We start from the raw sequence: 22,096 nt of genomic DNA, 5'->3' as shown, positions 1-22,096 counted from the left end.
CTTTAAAAATCTTCTTCTTTACTCCAGGACATCAAGCAGTCAAACTGTTGGCATGAATGTAATAAGCATTGAGCCCTCTACCAAAATTGTGAAATTCATGGCCCCAGGGTGAGGGGTTCTGGTGCTAGGGTGGGGTTATATAGATCATATAGTGAAAGTGCATTATTTCTTTGAAAATCTTCTTCTCTGCTCCTGGGTATCAAATAAACAAATTAAGTACATAGTTATGAAGGGCAAGAGTGCCTCTTCCAAAGTTGTGAATTTCATGGCCCCAGGGTCAGGGGTTCTGGTGTTAGGGCAGTGCTCTATTGATTATATAGTGAAAATACATAAATTCTTAAAAAACCTTCATCTCTGCTCCTGGGTATTAAATAAACTAACTAAGTACATGGTTATTATGAGCAAGAGTGCCTCTTCCAAAATTGTGAATTTCATGGCCCCTGGGTCAGGGGTTCTGGTGAGGGGGGGAGCTCTATTGATTATATAGTGAAAATGCATAATTTCTTTGCAAATATTTTTTTCTACTACTGGTTATAAAGTAAAGAAATAAGTGTATAGTTATGATGAGAAAGGGTGCTTCTTCCAGAATTGTGAGTTCGTGGCCAATGGTTCAGATGTTCTGGCGTAAGGATGGGGCTTTATTTATTTAATAATAGGTTGAAAATGCATTTCTTTGAAAATCTTTTATGCTTCTGGGGATGTTCAAGGCAAACAGAGTCAAACTTTAAATATGCAAGGGTATTTTTACCAGAATTTTGAACACCTGGACCATTTAGTCAAGTGTTCTGGCCCTGGCCAGGGCTCTATTAAATTGTATTCTGCTGAGCAAAGTTATTCCCCTTTGCCATTCACCTTTGATAATTAATCAATGTAAATAATGTATTTGAAAGCTTAATAGAATAAGAGAATTATGCAAGACAATTTATTGTATAATAAAAAAAAGTACTTTCATAGTTTTAATGACATGGAAATAATAGATGAATAAAAATGAGACGAAAATAACTTATCTTTTTAAATGTTCTTCAAAGGCCAAGAGAGGCCATTGTGAGAAGTAATAATATGGGGTTAAATAATAGACATTTTGTTAATAGTCTGCATGGCAGATAGATACTAGACCAATTATTTTGTTGATGCTAATCAGACTATTTTTCTTGCTTTTGGGCAACAAAGCTTCATTTATCAGTTTATGGATCCTCTAAATTGTTGTATTGTACTCAGGTGACCGTTAAGGCCCTTGGGCCTCTTGTATATAAATAAATTAATTTTTTTTACGTTTTAAAATTGCTGAAATTGCTAGTTGCATTGAGAAAGACCGTGCACTGGACTGTGAATAATTAATCTCTCCTATATATAAATATATATGTCACACATATCCCGTGCACATAGAAGTTATTTGAATACATATTCCAAGTACATTCCAAGTACATACATTGTATATGTATATATGAGGAAGGAGACCTGCGAAAAAAATCGAATTTAATAAAATTAATAAACGTCACTAGATCTGTCATCATCTATTATCCTAAAAAATATCGCATTTCCATTCTTTTGTATTTATTTTGGTATTTTTATAGGCCTGTAAGATTAAGCAAGAAGGGAACATGCAGTCGTACAAATAAAAAAAAAATGTTACAGTGTACCAGCATGTGTAGTATACAGTAGTAATATAATGCTTATATAATATTGCCCATCGACAATAATAATGTCTTTAGCCATTTTTGTTTGCTTTTCAAAACATTTCTTTTTACACCCCACCCCCCTTCCCCCGGCCGCCCCCAAAGAAATGATATTGCTTTCTTAGCGTGCTTGTGTTATGAGCATTTACAATAACAGAATTTGTATGTACTATAGATACGTATAAACTAAGCTTACATTGTATATGAATATATTTATTGGGTACTTAAACTTTGTATTAAATAACATTGAATGGTTACGTACACTTGTTTACAACATATTAGAACACACACAAAAAATAAATAATAAATCAATTTCCATAATTTGACAAGTGGATTTTCGGATTGAATAATTGTCAATTATTGCTATTAGACATTTGTAATAATTGTTACAAAACTTATCTTATATAGGACATCGGCAAAATTAGACAAAACTTTGTAATTTTGAAAGTCTTAACCCCATTTGAAGCACAGTCAGCGGGGAAGGGGGGTCCATACCCCCCCCCCCCAAAAAAAATCCGATTCAAAAAGCAAAAAAAATAAATAAAAAATAAATAAAATAAAAAATAAAAAAAATAAAATAAAATAAAATAAAAATATATATTGACTTCTTCAATATAGTCACGTATTATATGCAATCGATAAACACGAATAAGATTAAATACAAGGTATTTACCAGTCTTGTGTATCACTGCAGAACTGGGCGATTTTTTTTTCATGTATCTTTGAGACGCCTTAACATGTAACAACGACAGACAACACAGAAAACCCTAAGATCCAGAAGTACCACAAGCGCATTTTTTTTTTTTTATTTGATCACACCAATCATGTTTATGACTGTAAACCTATAAAAAATACATAAAAATATACAAATGAACTAAATCAACGGAGTTTGGAGGACAAACCTCGCCTATATTTTATTTGATTCAATCATTCAATTTTTAATCTGTAACGGAAGTGTACATTTACCAATTTTCTTAGTATAAAATCTTTAATTGTTAATTTAGTGTTGTTCATAAAAATTATGAACAATATCCAGAAAATAAGTAGATTCATTTCATTGAAACCCAGTAGGGTTCAAGGTAAATACTTGACACCATGTGAGAGCTAGAGTTCAGGTATGTCTACGTTGAATACACACGGGCCGGTCATGTAGGAGAAAAAGGGGGGGGGGGTCTTGACAAGAGGACAGTGTACTGATTAGGCAGGTAGGTCTCAGTTCTCTTGTCACGGGAGCGCTTCCACCTGTCTCCGCGCCGAAGTAGGTAAGATGTATAATAAAAATGTGTGTGGTTTTGTTTATTTATTTATTTATTTTTTACATCTTCTAAATGCAGTAGTTAAATATGAATGGCAAACATCTATATTATAATATATACTTATCAGAGAAAAATAATAATACAAAGGAACAACAAAACTTGCGCGCATAGACAAAATTTATGTTTCTGTTATTGATAAAAAGGATAGCCTTAATAAAGATACTGAAATTTTATGTTTCTATAATTATCAAAACAAAGTTAATAAAGGTTTCGCTTTTGTGACTCTGACTGTGTAAAGGGATTATAATATTTCTATCTTTTCTATCTTTGACAAAAATATTTCTTAAATATCGACAAATTTAAAAAAAAATAACGAATGACTCAAATAGTAGATCGATTATTTCATGTACAAAAATAGAATTTGACTTTCGGTTTATGCTCTCTGCTCTCTACTTGACGTTTATTTATTTTATTTATTTTACACAGTCAGAGTCACAAAAGCGAAACCTTTATTAACTTTGTTTTGATAATTATAGAAACATAAAATTTCAGTATCTTTATTAAGGCTATCCTTTTTATCAATAACAGAAACATAAATTTTGTCTATGCGCGCAAGTTTTGTTGTTCCTTTGTATTATTATTTTTCTCTGATAAGTATATATTATAATATAGATGTTTGCCATTCATATTTAACTACTGCATTTAGAAGATGTAAAAAATAAATAAATAAATAAACAAAACCACACACATTTTTATTATACATCTTACCTACTTCGGCGCGGAGACAGGTGGAAGCGCTCCCGTGACAAGAGAACTGAGACCTACCTGCCTAATCAGTACACTGTCCTCTTGTCAAGACCCCCCCCCTTTCCCCTACATGACCGGCCCGTGTGTATTCAACGTAGACATACCTGAACTCTAGCTCTCACATGGTGTCAAGTATTTACCTCGAACCCTACTGGGTTTCAATGAAATGAATCTACTTATTTTCTGGATATTGTTCATAATTTTTATGAACAACACTTAATTAACAATTAAAGATTTTATACTAAGAAAATTGGTAAATGTACACTTCCGTTACAGATTAAAAATTGAATGATTGAATCAAATAAAATATAGGCGAGGTTTGTCCTCCAAATTCCGTTGATTTAGTTCATTTGTATATTTTTATGTAATTTTTATAGGTTTACAGTCATAAACATGATTGGTGTGATCAAATAAAAATAAAAAAAAAAAAAATGCGCTTGCGGTACTTCTGGATTTTAGGGTTTTCTGTGTTGTCTGTCGTTGTTACATGTAAAGGCGTCTCAAAGATACATGAAAAAAAAATCGCCCAGTTCTGCGGTGATACACAAGACTGGTAAATACCTTGTATTTAATCTTATTCGTGTTTATCGATTGCATATAATACGTGACTATATTGAAGAAGTCAATATATATTTTTATTTTATTTTATTTTATTTTTTATTTTTTTTATTTTATTTTATTTTTTTTTTTTGAATCGGATTTTTTTTTTTTTTTTTTTGGGGGGGGGTATGGACCCCCCTTCCCCGCTGACTGTGCTTCAAATGGGGTTAAGACTTTCAAAATTACAAAGTTTTGTCTAATTTTGCCGATGTCCTATATAAGATAAGCTTTGTAACAATTGTTACAAATGTCTAATAGCAATAATTGACAATTATTCAATCCGAAAATCCACTTGTCAAATTATGGAAATTGATTTATTATTTATTTTTTGTGTGTGTTCTAATATGTTGTAAACAAGTGTACGTAACCATTCAATGTTATTTAATACAAAGTTTAAGTACCCAATAAATATATTCATATACAATGTAAGCTTAGTTTATACGTATCTATAGTACATACAAATTCTGTTATTGTAAATGCTCATAACACAAGCACGCTAAGAAAGCAATATCATTTCTTTGGGGGCGGCCGGGGGAAGGGGGGTGGGGTGTAAAAAGAAATGTTTTGAAAAGCAAACAAAAATGGCTAAAGACATTATTATTGTCGATGGGCAATATTATATAAGCATTATATTACTACTGTATACTACACATGCTGGTACACTGTAACATTTTTTTTTATTTGTACGACTGCATGTTCCCTTCTTGCTTAATCTTACAGGCCTATAAAAATACCAAAATAAATACAAAAGAATGGAAATGCGATATTTTTTCGGATAATAGATGATGACAGATCTAGTGACGTTTATTAATTTTATTAAATTCGATTTTTTTCGCAGGTCTCCTTCCTCATATATACATATACAATGTATGTACTTGGAATGTACTTGGAATATGTAAATAACTTCTATGTGCACGGGATATGTGTGACATATATATTTATATATAGGAGAGATTAATTATTCACAGTCCAGTGCACGGTCTGTCTCAATGCAACTAGCAATTTCAGCAATTTTAAAACGTAAAAAAAATTAATTTATTTATATAAAATATAAATCAAATTCGTAAAAACTTGGAGGAGAAAGCATTAACTTTAAAATAATTATAACAGTAATTTTTCAATCCCCCCCTAAATTATGACTAGTATTTTTTTTTTTTGGTAAGATTTGAATTATTAAATACAAACTATTAAAGGCGATTTTGGATACTTCGCAGACTTCTAGCAAAAGATATTGAATCCAAATATTTCATTTTTTTTAAACATGTTTTTCCGTAAAAATAATCAATGTTTGTTATGAATTTCATAAGGTTGTATTTGTTAAAATAATGAATATATTTGTAGCGTTTCGTGAATGTATTGCATTTGGGTGTAAAACTTCGCTTGTCTACGGACTCAAAATTCAAATTTAACGATTCGAAGGAATTTCGACATTTGTATAAGTACACAAAAAAATCGCCTGATTTCCATCATAGAGTGGACTTATTCTTAAAGTAATTGCAATTTTGAATTTGATGACGATCAATTTTATTGACAAAAACACCATATCTTTTACAAAGCATAATTACTTCAAATGTTTTATCATGATGAATTTAAAATGTTTTATCATTTCGATTTGCGGCTTTGTAAGTAATTAAAATTATCATACTGTAGTATATCAAAAAGAAAACTTTTCGTCTTGTCAAAAAACGTTTCGCATTTTGAAACAATTCTATCAGGTTTTGCGTTTATCCTATCGTGAAGATCGTTTATCAGATCTATCGTGTTTTGCGTTTATCGTATTTTTGCGTTTATCTTGTTTGGCGTTTATCCTATCGTGCGTGTATCCTGTCCTATCGTGCGTGTATCCTATCGTATCGTGCGTTTATCCTATCGTATCGTAACGATGCGGGTACTGTATTAGACTTACTGCATCTGGCTCAAGTGATAAAATCATCCCAGACTGACTTAAATACATATTCCAACTGACATTAATTAGATGAATATCCTTTAACTAGAGTAAAATTTAAAGACACGTTCATAGCTCATGATCATTAATCATTTGAACAAAGGAAGTTATGATTGAGCATGCTCAGTAAAACACTGTGCGATATAAGTAAATAGTTTGAACCAAAATCAGCCTCACAATCATCAAGCTCTTACGAGTTAAAAACTGTGTCCTTGGGACACGGATTCCTTGCTTCTACACGGGTTACTGTGGTGAGGATTCCTCTCTTTCACACTCAGTTTTCGTTTCCGTGTCTTGGGCATGCAGAACCCTTACGGCTTTTCAAAATCCTGTACGAGTTCCGTGCCTTAGCCATGCATAAGCCGTGCCTATTCTGCCTCAAAATACGTACGGATCTCTTCCATTATTGTGAAATTCATGCCCCTGGGATCAGAAGATGTGGAGTTAGGGCGGAGCTGTATTGATCATATTCTAATAATGCATTAATTCTTTGATAATTTTTTTCTTTTCTCTGTTCCTGTGCATCTGGGAGGCAAATTAGTGCACACTGTTTAATATTGAACAAAGGTGCTTAATAATAATCAGATCTATAAAAAAAACTTTGACAACTTGGTCAAGGTTTCTGGTGGAACAGCAGGGCTTTCTTGATCCTATAAGGAAATTTTTACTCTAGTCAGAGATGTTACTATTCCCCTTTGTTATTCACGTATGATAATTTGAAATTAAAAATCTTAGACCTCTTTGATTTTCTGCAAAGAAACTTACTCTGATAACTCTTACTTAAGAAAGACCCCTTATAATTTTGAAACCAAAAACTGAAAAAGGAAGGTCAAGGTTATTTTCTTTTTTATCTGCATTTTAAGATCTTCCACCACCAGCTTTTATTTACCTGAAATTATCCGAATTATATTTTTGTTGTTTCTCTCTCTCTCTCTCTCTCTCTCTCTCTCTCTCTCTCTCTCTCTCTCTCTCTCCAAGGAAATGCATCGCGTAAATAAAACTGTGAGAAACTGTATCATTTTTATCTCAGATATGTCGTATGTCATTGATTTAACTAATAAGTAAACAAAGTAATCAAAATTCTTGAATTTATTTTGTAAAACGATAAAAATAAAACACTTTATAATTTCTGATAACAATATCAATATCACTGTTGCAACTGCAACAATGATCCTATAATAAGAACGTAAACGTCCCTTTCTCTGTATAAAAAATGACTTTAATATCACAGATAAATTCTGTCACTTTTAAACAATAACAAAAATTCAAAACAACAGGATTAAATATCTATCACAGATCGATGATAATGTTTGGACGGAGGTCAACTTCCTATTTCATTGCACATGCGCCTAGTTCTTCCGATTTATACACGGTATGCCTTCACCCCTCTGTATTCTTGACATATACCTGAGTTGTACAAGATGAGAGTCTTTCTGATGGATCAGCTTCTACTGGAAGTAGCGTGGTCGTAATTTGGCGGCATCGAGAACAAGCTTTCACGTGATTGAACTTCTCTGGCTTCGCGCGACTGACCTTGTCTGGCATCACGTGACTGAACTTGTCTAGCATCACGTGACTGAACTTGTCTAGCATCACGTGAATGAGTCTGTCTGGAATGCTGCTGAGTGGCACTATGGACTGAGAATAAAAGAATTAAAGATTATATCTGACTTTTTTTTTTAAAAAAAAACAAAATACAATAAACAACACTAGGACCCATTGTGAATTTTCTTCCCTGGTTTGAACATATGACTAGGCGCTTAAAAGTGATACTGAATATGTCTGGCAAAACATCGATTACAACTGAGGTAAACTGCAATCAGCTCCTGTAATAAAACACTGTGTAACAACAAAATATTATTGGATTGTGTAAATTAACTCACCATTTATAAGACGATGGCCCCTGCTAATGACCGGCCTCGTGTCTATCATGTTATATCCGGGTATATTTATAGCAACAGTGTGTTTGAGAGAATCCTCGTAGCTTGGAGGAAGTTGGCTAGGTGCATCGTAAGGAGGAGGGTTTTGTGGTTGAACAACTGAAATATACATGGAATATACACAGAATTGACATTTTAAAATTGAAGTCAAAACTTGTTACATCAGAAAGGGGCTCCAAAACTAGTCTAAGAACGGAAAATTGCCTCGTTGATTAAAAAAAAAAAGAAAACAAAAGCCTTTCATTTATTTTATTAATTAACAGATTAAAAGGGGCATCACTTATGAAATCCATACCCAGGAAATGGAATTAAAACGAAAACAAACACCCCATCCCCTGAATATCCAATACTTTGCATAGGAATTATATTAACACAAGTAATCGGTTTTCAGGTGTCTAGATATACATGTATTTCCACCCTTTATCGAATATTTACTGTAAAAACGACACGTTCCTTTTATTTACTTTTATAATATTATGTTACTGCAACAAAAACATTTTTAATAACATAATTGAAATCATTGGTGTTTTCCTGGTTTGAAATCATTCAAGATGGCAATTAACCTTGGTATGTGGTATTGAAGGCGGAATTTAAACGAGAAATCCTTGGCGACATGCGGTTATCTTGGGTTGGTGATAAACATTAACTGATTCTAATTTTGGGTTTTTGAACTAACACAGAAGGGCTATAAAAATGTTTAACTTTCGAATTCGTACAATTGAATGTGGATCAGTTCTCCCCAGTATGTCAAAGGTAAAACAATTTCACGCCCATTTATTTATCTTAGCAAATACACATGCTAACGTTCTAATGAAAGAGTGTTAAGATTATCAACTGAAAGCCAACGCTTTCTGTGTTTGCATATTCCATGTGTTTGCCAAAGGTTCTGCCCAAAACCTAATAAAATATCGATTTCTGTTCCTTGAAAGACTCTCCTCTCGAAGTTTTGATCCCCCCCCCTTTAAGGATACCTCCTGTTTGATGTGTTTCTCGTCAATATCCCCCATTTCCAGATTTTCTCTCTCTCTCTCTCTCTCTCTCTCTCTCTCTCTCTCTCTCTCTCTCTCAGGTTCCACCATTTAGAATATCTCCCACTCCTTTCAGATTCCATTTGACTTTAAGATTGCCCCCCCCCCCCCTTAGTACATTTTTTTCTCTTTCACCTTCTGTCTAAGACTCTTTCATTTGAAGACGGTCTCTACTCTTTTCGATACCTCAACCCCCCCCCCCCCCTTTGAATCTCCCACTTTTAGAATGTCATACATGTATTTCCCAGGTCATTTCTGTGAACATCCATACTAATGTTTGCAATTTTTTTCAATAAACATAAATTTAAAATTCGTCTTAAAGGGGGATTTTTGTAAGGCTTCTGTCTAATAAAGATATTCAATGTTTTGAATAAATATCCTTTACACTGAAGAGCTAGGAAATTAAAAGACCATTCTTTATTTTTCTTTCTTTTCTTTCAATTGAAAAACTTGATATAGATATTGTAAATTGTGTTAAAAAGCTAGCGGTGACTACATTTTTGGCGGAACATCAGCGTAGGAAAATAGAAATTTTGCTTTTAAAATTCACGACAGGTTAATAATGTATTTCAAATTTTTAAACAATTAACGTCATAAAGCATTTTCTAAAGTAAACCAAATTTATAATTAGTGACTTCAGTTTAAAATATATTAGAAAGATATGATTTTCAAAACATTATCGAGTCCCCCCTCCCACTTTTTTCTTAGTATAGCCTTTTGGAATAGTAAATTTTCATTTGAAGCTTGTTGCCCCCGCACCCCCATTTTCTGTTGCTTTAAGGTCGAGCACTGGCAAATTAAAGGATTTGAAAAAAAGACCAAAAAGTAAGTGAAAGGTCCACACCCCCATAGGAAAGAAATCTAAGAAAATTAGAGGAAGTGGACAACAAATCATCCAACTGGAAAAATGAATTTTTATTTTTCTGATTATAAACTATTATCTAGCAAAGAAAAAAAGCATACTGCACTTCTTTCCCGCGGTAGGAAATTTAAATAGTCTAAAAATGGCCGTGCACATATGACCACCCAGTCCTCTTTATGTATCACAAAAGAATTCGGTACGGCTGTACCACATGAATTACAACTCTTTTTTTTTTTTTTTTTTTGTTTTTTTTTTTGTTTTTTTTTTTTTTGAATTATGTCAAGGAAAAAATAATGTCCTTACTGCTAAGAGAAGAAGCTAAAATATAATTAAATCGATACAATAAAGTCGTGATCATTGTAGTGTTCATTAATCTATAAAAAAAAACTTCACTAATTTTTAAATGCATAAATATATGAAAAGAGTCAATTTAGTTTAATTGAAAACTCATTAAACAATTGCATCTTGTTTGACTTTTTGAATAAGTTGTACCTAATCAAGGCTTAGAGGTATTCGTTTTCAGTCACGTGACTCACCTGCTATTCTGCGCACGCGCGTTCTTCGTTTGGACCATTTATGTTTGTAGTAAACTATAACCATGGTGATTAATACTGTGATAAAAAGTCCTAGAGCGACCCTAAAAAACACAAAAATAGATATGTCAGACTAAACGATGTTCTAATATGAAGATAGTAAAACCTCGTTATCTCGAAATCGATAGGAACAAAAAAAACTTCGAGATATTCGAGATATCGAGGTTAAAATACTAAAGAAAAGGTGATTTGGACATTTTAAAAAAATCATGACGAAATATCCATGTTATTCGAGATATCAGTGTTCAAGATACCGACGTTCAACTGTGTGTATTTGAGGGAAGGGTCCCCCTAGCACCAATATATATATATATATATATATATATATATATATATATATATATATATATATATATATATATATATATATATATATATATATATATATATATATATATATATATATATATATACATGTTCTGTACTTATTTATCCATTTGTGCAAAGAACATCAAATTTTTACAGGAAACAGTTGCCCTGGCACCTGCACTTTTTTACACTCAAAATTCATTCTTGAACAACTTTTTAAAACATTAAGCAGTTTATGGCCTATCATTTTTATGTATTCTTATAATATACTTAATTTGATATTTTGCAAGTGAATTTCGCCATTTTTGATTAGGAAACCGTTTGTACGTAATTGCCTGAATCTAATTTTTATCAATTATCTCTTTTTCCAATGAAAAAAAAACTGCGTTCACAAAATTTATATTTAGGTCGTGTTCCTCTATATGTGTATTTTACAAAATTATTAATTAAAAGGAGGGGGTAATGTAACGAAAACGACTTCATTTTTCTGAGATAGAGAGAATAAGGATAGAAAGAATGAGGAAAAGCATTCAAAATTCTCTTTGCAATTCAAAGATAAATTTTTTAAAAAATCCCAAAATGTAAGATTTATTAAAGACTAGTCTTATATGCAGATATTTGTCATTAGTATTGATTATAAACACATCGGGGATTTAAATAAGAGCAAATTAAACAGCCATTAATTGTGCACTGCTGAGCAATAATCATGCTTCTCCATCTGTTTGATTTTCTTTCAGTCTGATAACATTTCATTGTATGAGGATCTAATTTCACCGGCGGAGGGATATCAGCTTACTTGCGAAATAATCATCCGCGGAATGAGACAAAAACTGAGCAAATATTATTCTTCTGTTTTTAGTATCAACCATTTCTTTTTAGCCGTGAATCAGTGCAGCTGGAATTTCAAAGTATTGAGTTTTTCAAACCAATTTAGCTCAAACATAATTCTTACAGTAACTGACAATATTTTCATTTCCTGTATTGAATTCTGACATTTCAAACTTTTAGACGTGTAAATATTCATCTGCCATTTATGTGATGTTTCTGTTCAAACATCATTGACTCTTTTCAGCTAAGCTTTACAATTCTGTCTGTGTACGAGATCCCTTGATGAGTGGAAGCAACTTTTTTTCTTCGAAAGCATGTAGGTTTTTTTTTTCAGACACCCCCCCCCCTCCCCAGAACTTTCCTGAAGCTAGTTCCATTTAAAAACTAGAATACAAATTAATTCTAATATAATTTAGATAGGCATTACTTTGACTTCAGATAAGGTCTGATGCCCTTAAACAGGGGTGCTAGCTAATAAATGTAGCTGAAATGCTACATCTAGCTGAAATGCATGAGAACTGATGAACATAACCTGAAAGGTAGTGCAAATGATCTAATATCAGATGGAACACGTGACAGATCTGTGGCTGTCATATATGTAATGCACGCAGCAAGGCCTGGTATTTATATACACATGTAGCACGTGAGGACAAATGGCAGGCGCGGATCCATTTTTTTTCCGGCGGATGGGTGGGTGCGTGGAGGTCCACCCGAGTCAAAAAATTTCCAACCCAGAAATTTCTTGACAAGGAAAATAAAAACCTAAAGTCCATTCCAAAATTTGGGGGAAAAAAAACTATTTCCTGGTGGTGTTAGGGGGGTTCACGTTTTCTAGGGGGGTCCAAAGTTATTTTTTATTTACTTCAGTATATACGTTTAGTAACTCTGCAAATTTCAAAGGAGGTGTTCAGACCCCCCAACCCCCCCCCCCTTTCTAGATCCACGATTGTATGGAATCCATAGCACTTAAGAGCATGGGATCTATATAGCACGTAAGAGCAAGGGATCTATATAAAACGTGAGGGCATGGGATCTATATAGCAAGTAAGGACAGGGGATTTATATGAGGCGCCGTTTTGGTATTTACTGCCAAAAAGTGATATCACCTATTCGAATAGGTGATATCACCTATTCGAATAGGTGACATCACCTATTCGAATAGGTGATATCACCTATTCATTTCGAATAGGTGATATCACCTATTCGAATAAGTGATATCACCTATTCGAATAAGTGATATCACCAATTCGAATAAGTGATATCACCTATTCGAATAGGTGATATCACCTATTCAATTTGAATAGGTGATATCACTTATTCGAATAGGTGATATCACCTATTCGAATAGGTGATATCACCTATTCGAATAGGTGATATCACTTTATATAGCACTTGAGGGCATGGGGTCTATGTAACATATAAGGGCACGGGAATCTATATAGTATGTGAGGGCACCGGATTTGTATGGCTCTTGATGGGGGGTTGAATCTGTTATTAACAAAGTTGAGTTTCAGGGACAAATAGATTTTTTTTTCTTTTTTAGCTTGCAGTGTGATTGTTAGAAAGTACTTTGGCATTCTCGGTTGGCTACAACTAATTCATTAAACAAATAGAGTGTTCCAAGGCACGCTTGTGTCGCCTGCTTTGAAGCTTCAATAAAGATGTAAATAAATCTAAGAGTGTTCAGCATCTTATTTACTATTAGTATGATAGTTCGTGCTTCTGCTTGCAAAGAAAAATGACATCCATGGATAGTATTACACTGCGATTGAGTCTGACAATCAAAGAATATAATGGTTCCCTAACCCTGAATAATCAAGTAGAAATTATTAAAAACAATTATTTATCATTTTATTAATACGTGTTTCCAACAATCCTCCAAAGAAGATTTCAGTCTATCTTTGCTGCAATATTCCATCTACACGATTCATTGTGGAATACCGATCCCGATGTATTTTCATAGTATTTAGATATAAGTTTGTGTGGTAACTGATTCTAATACAGTTTCAAAATACTGTATCATGAGCTCAACGTGTTTCCAACAATCCTACAAAAGAGATTTCAGTTTGTTTTTGCTGCAATTGTCAGTCTACACGATCCATTGGGGAATACCGACCCCGATGTATTTAGTATTTGAATATAAGTTTGTGAGATAACTGATTCTCATACAGTTTCAAAGTACATTATCATGAGCTCGTAAACATGTATTAATGCTAATTATCAAAATACTGCCTCTCAAAATTCAAAAGTCATAAGTTAAATTAAACTGCCCAGGGTATTTTTTGCAAAGTAGGCCAAAGGCCAAGGTCAAGTGAATTGTAATGCTTATATTTTTCATAATGTCTTATGACAAACAATGCACATGCTAATTAGCATTATTTACTTGTTAAATGTCAAAAATATGCTGTATATCGGCAATATGAACTACTAGTATTTTGAAAAGTAGGTCAAAGGACAAGGTCAAGGGTCACGAGGTTGGTAACCATGGTAATTTACAAAAGCCATTGTGACAAGCAATATATGTGCAAAATATCAAATCCATACCTCTTACAGTTTTTGAGATATAGGGTGTGACAGACGGACAGACAGACAGACGCCGGGTAAAGTAATCCCTAAGTGCCGCTCTGCTCTGCAGTTGACACAAAAAGTAGCTCGTTTCTCTTCAGAATAAATAATAATAAAATAATTTGAGAGTGAATATTACTTGTCTTTAATTTGTATTCTTTCGATGAGCTGTCTAACCCCAAAATTGTTCATATGCATGTACCGCAGTACTTTAATCTTATTTTAATGTTAAACCTTTAATAGGGTCTGGCGGTAGTAGCCGGAAATGGAGCAATAGGAAAAACCGGAAGGAAATGGATTTGTAGAACCGGAAGACTTACCAGACATACCAAAAGGTATACCAACAGGAATCATTACTGCTTCCGTCCTCACAAGCAAACGCCACCTGGAAATAGAATTTGCCATTATATCAATAAACAAGAAGTCCTAGTTTATAATAAATCATTTTTTTAAAATGATTTTTCCAAACAATGGAGGATATTCTGTGTAACGCTCGACAACTTAGGAATCTTAGCTTGTAAACTCTTCGAAGTCTTTGTGGTTTCTGAGTTTCTTGTCGGATGTATGATGCAAATTATATTTTAGAAAATTCGACTGGCCTGCACTCTCTAATTATTTCACGATTTGTGGGAGAAAGAAAAAAATCCATTGGAAACAACCAGACATGCAGTATCTCAAACTTTCAGCAGAGCTAGAGTTTTGAGTTAGTACCAGAAAATTTAGCAACATATTTATTGCTCGATAGACTGAAAATAAGTTACAGAAGAACCTACATAGTTCATAAAAGAGAGTAGAAGATCTGCGGCTGACATGTGTATCAACAAAGGCCTTCATGACCTTTTGGTCCGTGTATAAACACATATATACAAAGAAATTTATAAGTAACGAGACCTGTAATTCGGTCCGCTTTGCACGATTTATCCCTATGATGTTGATAATAGTAGTTCACCATTTTAACCAAATATAACTATACAACGGGAGCATTGTTTAACGTGAGGTATTTTTAGAAAAACACACAATCTCTGTATTGATTTCTCGTTCATATTTCGTATTAGAGTACATATATATATATATATATATTTATAAATTTTAAAGGTGTTTAAAATATGTTTCGGAAGCATTGGCAAGGCAATGAAAATAAAACAATGGAAGAGGAAAATAATGAAAGGCAAAATAAAGACCAATGATTGTGTTTTCTTTAAAGTATGCTACACACTTTGTTTGTTTCGCCATAGTGTTACTTCGTGTATTTAATTTCTAATACATGTATATATATATATATATATATATATATATATATATATATATATATATATATATATATATATATATATATATATATATATATATATATATATACATGAAAATAGATGAAAATTATATCGATTCGACAAATACTAAAAATTATATATACTGATAGGTTCATTTTATATTTTTTTTTAATCTCTATAACTATATTGGTTGTTTGGTTTCTACTTTCCCGAATAAAAAGCAATCAATGAAACCTCATTATCTTTTTAACTATTAATTATTCTTGTTGGTTCTCTCTTAATAAACAAATCATTGAACTCTTTCATAAAGGCACGGTATTTTGTTTTTGATTTGTTTTCGTCCAACTTTTGTAAACACAAGAGATTTAGAATATATCCTGCTATAATGGTTTTATACAATAAATTGTTTTGAATGTATACAAGGTTTAGGTATCCCAGTATTTCAGATTAATTTAAATGTAAGTGTAGATAAGTTAATCCACCTAAATTTAAGATTATACGAAATGAAACCTGAAAGCTTTAACCGTCATTTTTCCTCTGTGTTTGTGTATGAACTTTAGAGAACCCCCTGTTAGGTCGTTACTTTAACAGAAAAAAGGCACTTCCCTACATGAATACAATAAAGTTTTTTTGGGGGAGGGGGGTGGTCTTTAAGCATTTTCAATTAGATATGCTATGTTAATAACTTTGATACCTTCGATGCAAGATGGAGTGAAATATAAATACATTAAAGAATTATTATTGCCATTCTCTTATCTTCTATTTTCTATTATAATATTATTATTTTTAAATTATCTTGATTTCAGTTCGGTCATGAACGCTTTCTTTTAATATGTAACAAATTGGTGTCCACTGATTTTTCGTTATAACATGTATTCCAGTGAAAGTTGCATTGTCAATACATCGTATATTTCTTAAATATATTAAAAATAAAGACAACAGAATTACACGTAACTGTTTAAGATTAAGAATAATAAAATTTAGCTACCAAATTACAAATGTGTTTTAAATGTTAAAGATGTTTTAATTTGATTCGAATTCATATACACTGTAACCCCAATGAAGTGAAAAGTTAAAAATTTAATGGAAATGCATAATATTTGGCATGTACAATAATTACCTAAAATTAATCTTTATGACAAGTTCGCATCTGATTAAGTGATTTAGGTCTTTTTTAATGTGCTAGATAAAAAAAATTACATTTTTCACCCTCTGGTTTTCTTACCGTCATGATTATTTGGGGAATTAGCTGTGTCTGATGTGAGAAAATTAGTTAAAGATAAGTTTAAACTTTAGATTTAAACTTTTAATGTAACACATATAATAGTAATGCGTTTACAATGAAGATTTAAAAATCTGTAAATCTTCAACTTTCGTAAATACGTCTTCAATAATAGATTAAAATGCAACGATATCAGTATCTACCAATTAATCATGTAATCTTTCAGCCTTACAACATAAGTAATTGTTTTATAAAAGAGATGATTTGTAAATTCAAAAATAATAATAATACTAATGAAATTTTGCTTCCGCTAAAGTACAACTGGAAAACATATTTTGTAATATTACTCGTAAAAATGTTCGTTATAAAATCTTAATTTAAAAATTTTATGTTTCTCCCCAAGTCAATGTGGTCTTTAATAAGGGTTTTAGATTTTTTTAAACATATATTGCACAATATTTCCTCTTTGAAGAATCATTTCGCAATGTGGATTTCGGCCAGGCCTTGCACATTGGCTTTAAAAATTACATGTGACCCACAGTACTCACATACACATGTGCCTGGTGTCGTCTCAAAAATAGAGGGGAGTAGGGGGGGGGGGGTGTCGATAGAACAAAAAAATTACATGCAATGATTCTTATTAATATCAGTTCTTATTTCCTGCCAATATGATTGTTATATGAAATGCAGACACGGGGTTATCACCTCGCCTATTATTTCAGCACATCTGAAATATCAAAATACCCACTATTTCAGCAGTAGATATAGGTTGGTTCAAATTTCCATGTTTATTAATACAGCAAATTTAAAAAAATATAATCAAATCATTTTTATCCTTTATATCAGAGTGCAGGACATATACATGTACATGTATGTGTAACTACGAACTTTAACAGAATTCGAACTCATTCATCGTAATGATTCAGCACAAATAAGCAAAGGGATACCGGACCCCCTTGCCTGAAGCCACTGGAACAATTAGAGAAAACAAGGTTTTAGCCATCACTATAAAATGAATTATGGGTATAATTATTGAAAATTACTAAAATCTGTTGCATATTTTTTATCGGTACAATTTATAAATTAACTCCTAGTATTTCAGCCTGAGAGTGGTCTTCTTTTTAATCATTATATTTTTTTTAATTTTTATGCCCACAGTATACAGCACTGCGCACCAAGAATGAAAAGCCTAAAACACACAAATACTACATATGTAACTACTAGTACATGTGATTTATAATTAATGAGTAAATCAAAGGTCTGGGTTTTTATTTATCTTAAATTACAAAGTCTGTCTTCCAATATTTTCAATCATGCACATCGACAATTTTGGCAACGAAAATATATACAAAATTCAGTGATAATTAATATTTCAGATTCTTATTCTCTCTAATTCTCTTCCATTATCCAAACAACTGATGGAGATAATTTCTTCAAAAATAAAGAAAATTAAATGTTAACATTTTGTCGTATAAATAATAGGATTTCGGTATAGGCTTCCCTCATTTACACGTATTATCCTTTATCACTATACACGCATGAACAACTTTTAAAATATGGTCTGAAAAAAACTTTTTTTTTCATCTAGTGGGTGAATTTGGATCCATTCTTTTCAATTAAGATGCTTTTCATACCTTTCACTGTTAATCATAGTTAAGATCATAAGAGTGTTAGAGGTCCGAAGACTGTTTTACTAGTATTAAGCAAAGTCACAATTTTTAAGCGGAAAGGGGAGAGGTCTATGACAGGCGGAAGGTAGTGGAAGGGGAGGTAAAAAAATAAAAATCTGAAAGGGATCGTGACTGCATTTCCGTCATATACTAGTATAGTGTAATATCAACAAACATGACCCATATTTCTTATCAATTATAGAGTAATAAATGATATTTTTTGTGTATAGATTTATCATAAACATGCAAGGCAATGTTATAGGCAAATAAAACAGCTTTAACAGCTGGAAAAATAAGGAGGGTCTTCATTTTTTACATTGAGATTTGGCAATATCTTAACATTCTTCGAAACTTATCAATTCAAAAAAACAAAACAAAAACAAAATCCTAGCTCTTCTAAATAAGAAGCTGTACGTATTTTTAAGAAAACGATATCATAGACGGACAGATTATGTGAATTCAGAAAATCTAAATCGCTGTAGATTGTGAATTTAAATGCAATGTACTTTATGATATAATTATGAGATTAGTGGGGGAAAATTGAAGTTATACGGATAAAATGTATAAATGGGGTTAGTAATGTATTATGGAAAATCTGTCCTACAAAGTTCCGTCTGTGCTCCTTTAAAGCTTATTTATTTCTTTTTGAATTAAAAAAATTGTAACAGTCTTCCTCAACACATAATAACTCATAATACCTAACGCTCTTGTTTTCATTTTTCCTTGAAAGTAAATTTTCAAATTAACAATATTTTCATTTTTCTTCACATACAAAAAGTGATAAGGATCTGAGTTTTGTTTTATTTTTGATTTTTACGTATCTTTAATGTATTTACATTCTATTTAATAGAGAGGGGTTTTATCTCGTTCCATTCTTTGATGTAAGAATTTTACATATGTTTTAATATTGTGCATAGGCCTGAAAAGTTCATGTTTCTTTTAATTTCGTCTTAAATTCAAGGAAGTTCAGATATCTTTATTAATATAGGATTAGGAAATAACTTTTTAACTGATAGAATTAAAGATTAATTTAGAGGAAATGTGTTCGTTTTTAAGCGGAAGATGCATTAACAAAGTGGAAAATTACAGAATTTTATTCAAGATTTTGTATATACCCTGGCAAATAGCTTAAAATAAATTATTGTAAAGATTCACCCCATTTATGATTTATAAATGTTCTGTTTTTTGAATGATAGCCCCCTCCCAATTTTCAAGTAACATAATCTTCCCCGTCGTTAACTTTCTTTCAAAGTTCTGGATCCGCGCCTACACGGTACTGTGCCTATTTAGAACAAAATAGGAGAACATTTTTCTTGATTTTACTGAAACTGAACACAGAGAGTAGCATTTTGTTAATTAATATGCTTACCTGTATTTCAACGAGAAGCGCTACCAATATACAAAAGTTAACATTTTCCATTATACGAAATCCAAATTCTCTCGATCACCGAGTACAACACCATTTCAAAAATATCAAGTCATATTTACAGGACTCCATAAAAAAAAAACTCCAAGAGACACAATGTAACGTTATTTTCAGTGAAAACTCCGAAACGCCAAACTCTCTAGCTCTTGTTGAAAAAATATAAAGCGTTTAGAATCCAATGATTAGAAAAAGTGAAGAATTCTAGCTTTCTTTCTGATCTTCTTAGATTTTTACTGTACAGTCTAAGGCCCCCATTTTCCCCAGTAACAATGAGAGCAGGGTATATACGGAGGTTCGCTCTACATGAATTGATATCCAGGGGTCGCGTCTTGTGTGTCTTAGAACAGAAAATTTACACAGAGGAGAGAGGGATCGATAAATTTAAATGTACTTTCAATGCATTAAAAAAATCCACACGTTGGCACACGTTTAAATCTATATAGCTAATAACTTTTATATATAAGGATTATAACAGGCAATCAATTTAAAGCTGTGGAACTCGGTTTTTTAAATTTTGTCACGATTTCGGATTAGAGCTTATATAGACTGTGTTTTTAATTACATGTATTTCTCGTTTTTAAGGGTCGCATTTCACAGAACTGAAATCGATATAGGTCAAAGCCTATACCAGTGGTATCCTATCTGGTTTGAATAATTGATCAAGATTCGGGTCACCTTCCTCGGTAGATAGAGAGAAGGGTTCATTGATTACCTGGCATAAATGACCAGGAACGAAAAAGGGCACTGACCTTTTTTCTTCAAAGATAATGTATGACGTTTTATTACACTTCAGTGACAAATACAGGATTTTTTGTATACATGCAAACCCGCTAACATTACAATAGCCGTATCAGCTTCCTGGCCGATATGGATCTGCAGCGGAGGAGGAACGGACATCGAACCTTTATCACGATTAACATACAGGACAAGAAACTCTACTGAGAAAAATAAAATCGTGATAAATTAGCATTTATGATAAAACTGTAATTATGATACTGTATTAATTGCAAAGATTTTTTTATTTAAATAAAACTAAAATTATATGATAAGACTTAAACTTTTGTAAAACTGAATAAAAATGTAACTGCGGTATTGCAGATACTTATAGAACCTGGCAAAAACAACTTTATGCAAAAACCAAACTTTTTTTCGTTTATATAAGTTGTTGTTGATTTCATTTTTCTCTTATGTTTATTGACATTTTTTGAGTACGAGTTTCCTTTTGAGAGACATAGGCGAGAACACTACATGTAGCTCGAGACCAACCCTATATCTCTAAAACCGTAGGAATACCGCGCGCCCTGTGGGTACGTTTTTTAAAACATGGTTTTTCTTGTCTGAAAGTGTCAGAACCCAGTATATCTCATACAATAGAAATATTGCCCTGTATATCTCATACAATAGAAATATTGCCCTGTATATCTCATACAATAGAGTGCCCTGTATCTCTCATACAATAGAAATAGTGCCCTGTATCTCTCATACAATAGAAATATTACCCTGTATCTCTCATACAATAGAAATACCGCCCTGTATCTCTCATACAATAGAGATATTACCCTGTATCTCTCATACGATAGATATATTACCCTGTATCTCTCATACAATAGAAATAGTGCCCTGTATCTCTCATACAATAGAAATAGTGCCCTGTATCTCTCATACAATAGAAATATTGCCCTGTATCTCTCATACAATAGAAATATTGCCCTGTATCTCTCCTACCATAGAAGTACCGCCCTGTATCTCTCAAACAATAGAAATACCGCCCTGTACCTCTCAAACAATAGAAATACGGGCCTGTATATATCTCTCGTATAATAAAAATACTACCCTGTATCTCTCATACAATAGAAATATTGCCCTGTATCTCTCATACAATAGAGATAATACCCTGTATCTCTTACAATAGGAATATTACCCTGTATCTCTCATACAATAGAAATATTACCCTGTATCTCTCATACAATAAAGATATTACCCTGTATCTCTCATACAATAGAAATATTGCCCTGTATCTCTCATACAATAGAAATATTGCCCTATATCTCTCATACAATAGAGATATTACCCTGTATCTCTCATACAGTAGAAATAT

General features: G+C 32.3%; 2 protein-coding genes across 2 annotated transcripts in view; one reads left to right on the top strand and one right to left on the bottom strand.

The window, feature by feature from the left end:
* LOC133202179 (uncharacterized) overlaps positions 1 to 22,096 on the top strand; it is a 392,144-nt gene that overhangs the window by 45,978 nt on the left and 324,070 nt on the right. The window lies entirely within an intron of this gene.
* On the bottom strand, positions 7,453 to 20,242 carry LOC133202193 (uncharacterized). The gene is made up of 5 exons (XM_061337970.1): positions 19,942 to 20,242; positions 14,730 to 14,794; positions 10,651 to 10,751; positions 8,168 to 8,323; positions 7,453 to 7,922 (listed from the first exon to the last, which is right to left on the bottom strand). The coding sequence occupies exons 1-5, from the start codon at positions 19,990 to 19,992 to the stop codon at positions 7,726 to 7,728; spliced, it is 570 nt and encodes a 189-aa protein (XP_061193954.1). The 5' UTR covers positions 19,993 to 20,242; the 3' UTR covers positions 7,453 to 7,725.

This window comes from Saccostrea echinata, unplaced genomic scaffold (assembly GCF_033153115.1).
Source record: "Saccostrea echinata isolate AGI-Se365-2 ecotype Australia unplaced genomic scaffold, CSIRO_AGI_Sech_v1 ptg000046l, whole genome shotgun sequence".
NCBI classification, from domain to species: domain Eukaryota; kingdom Metazoa; phylum Mollusca; class Bivalvia; order Ostreida; family Ostreidae; genus Saccostrea; species Saccostrea echinata.
The sequence above is the reverse complement of the archived record's forward strand: the minus strand, read 5'-3'. Positions and strand labels throughout refer to the sequence as shown.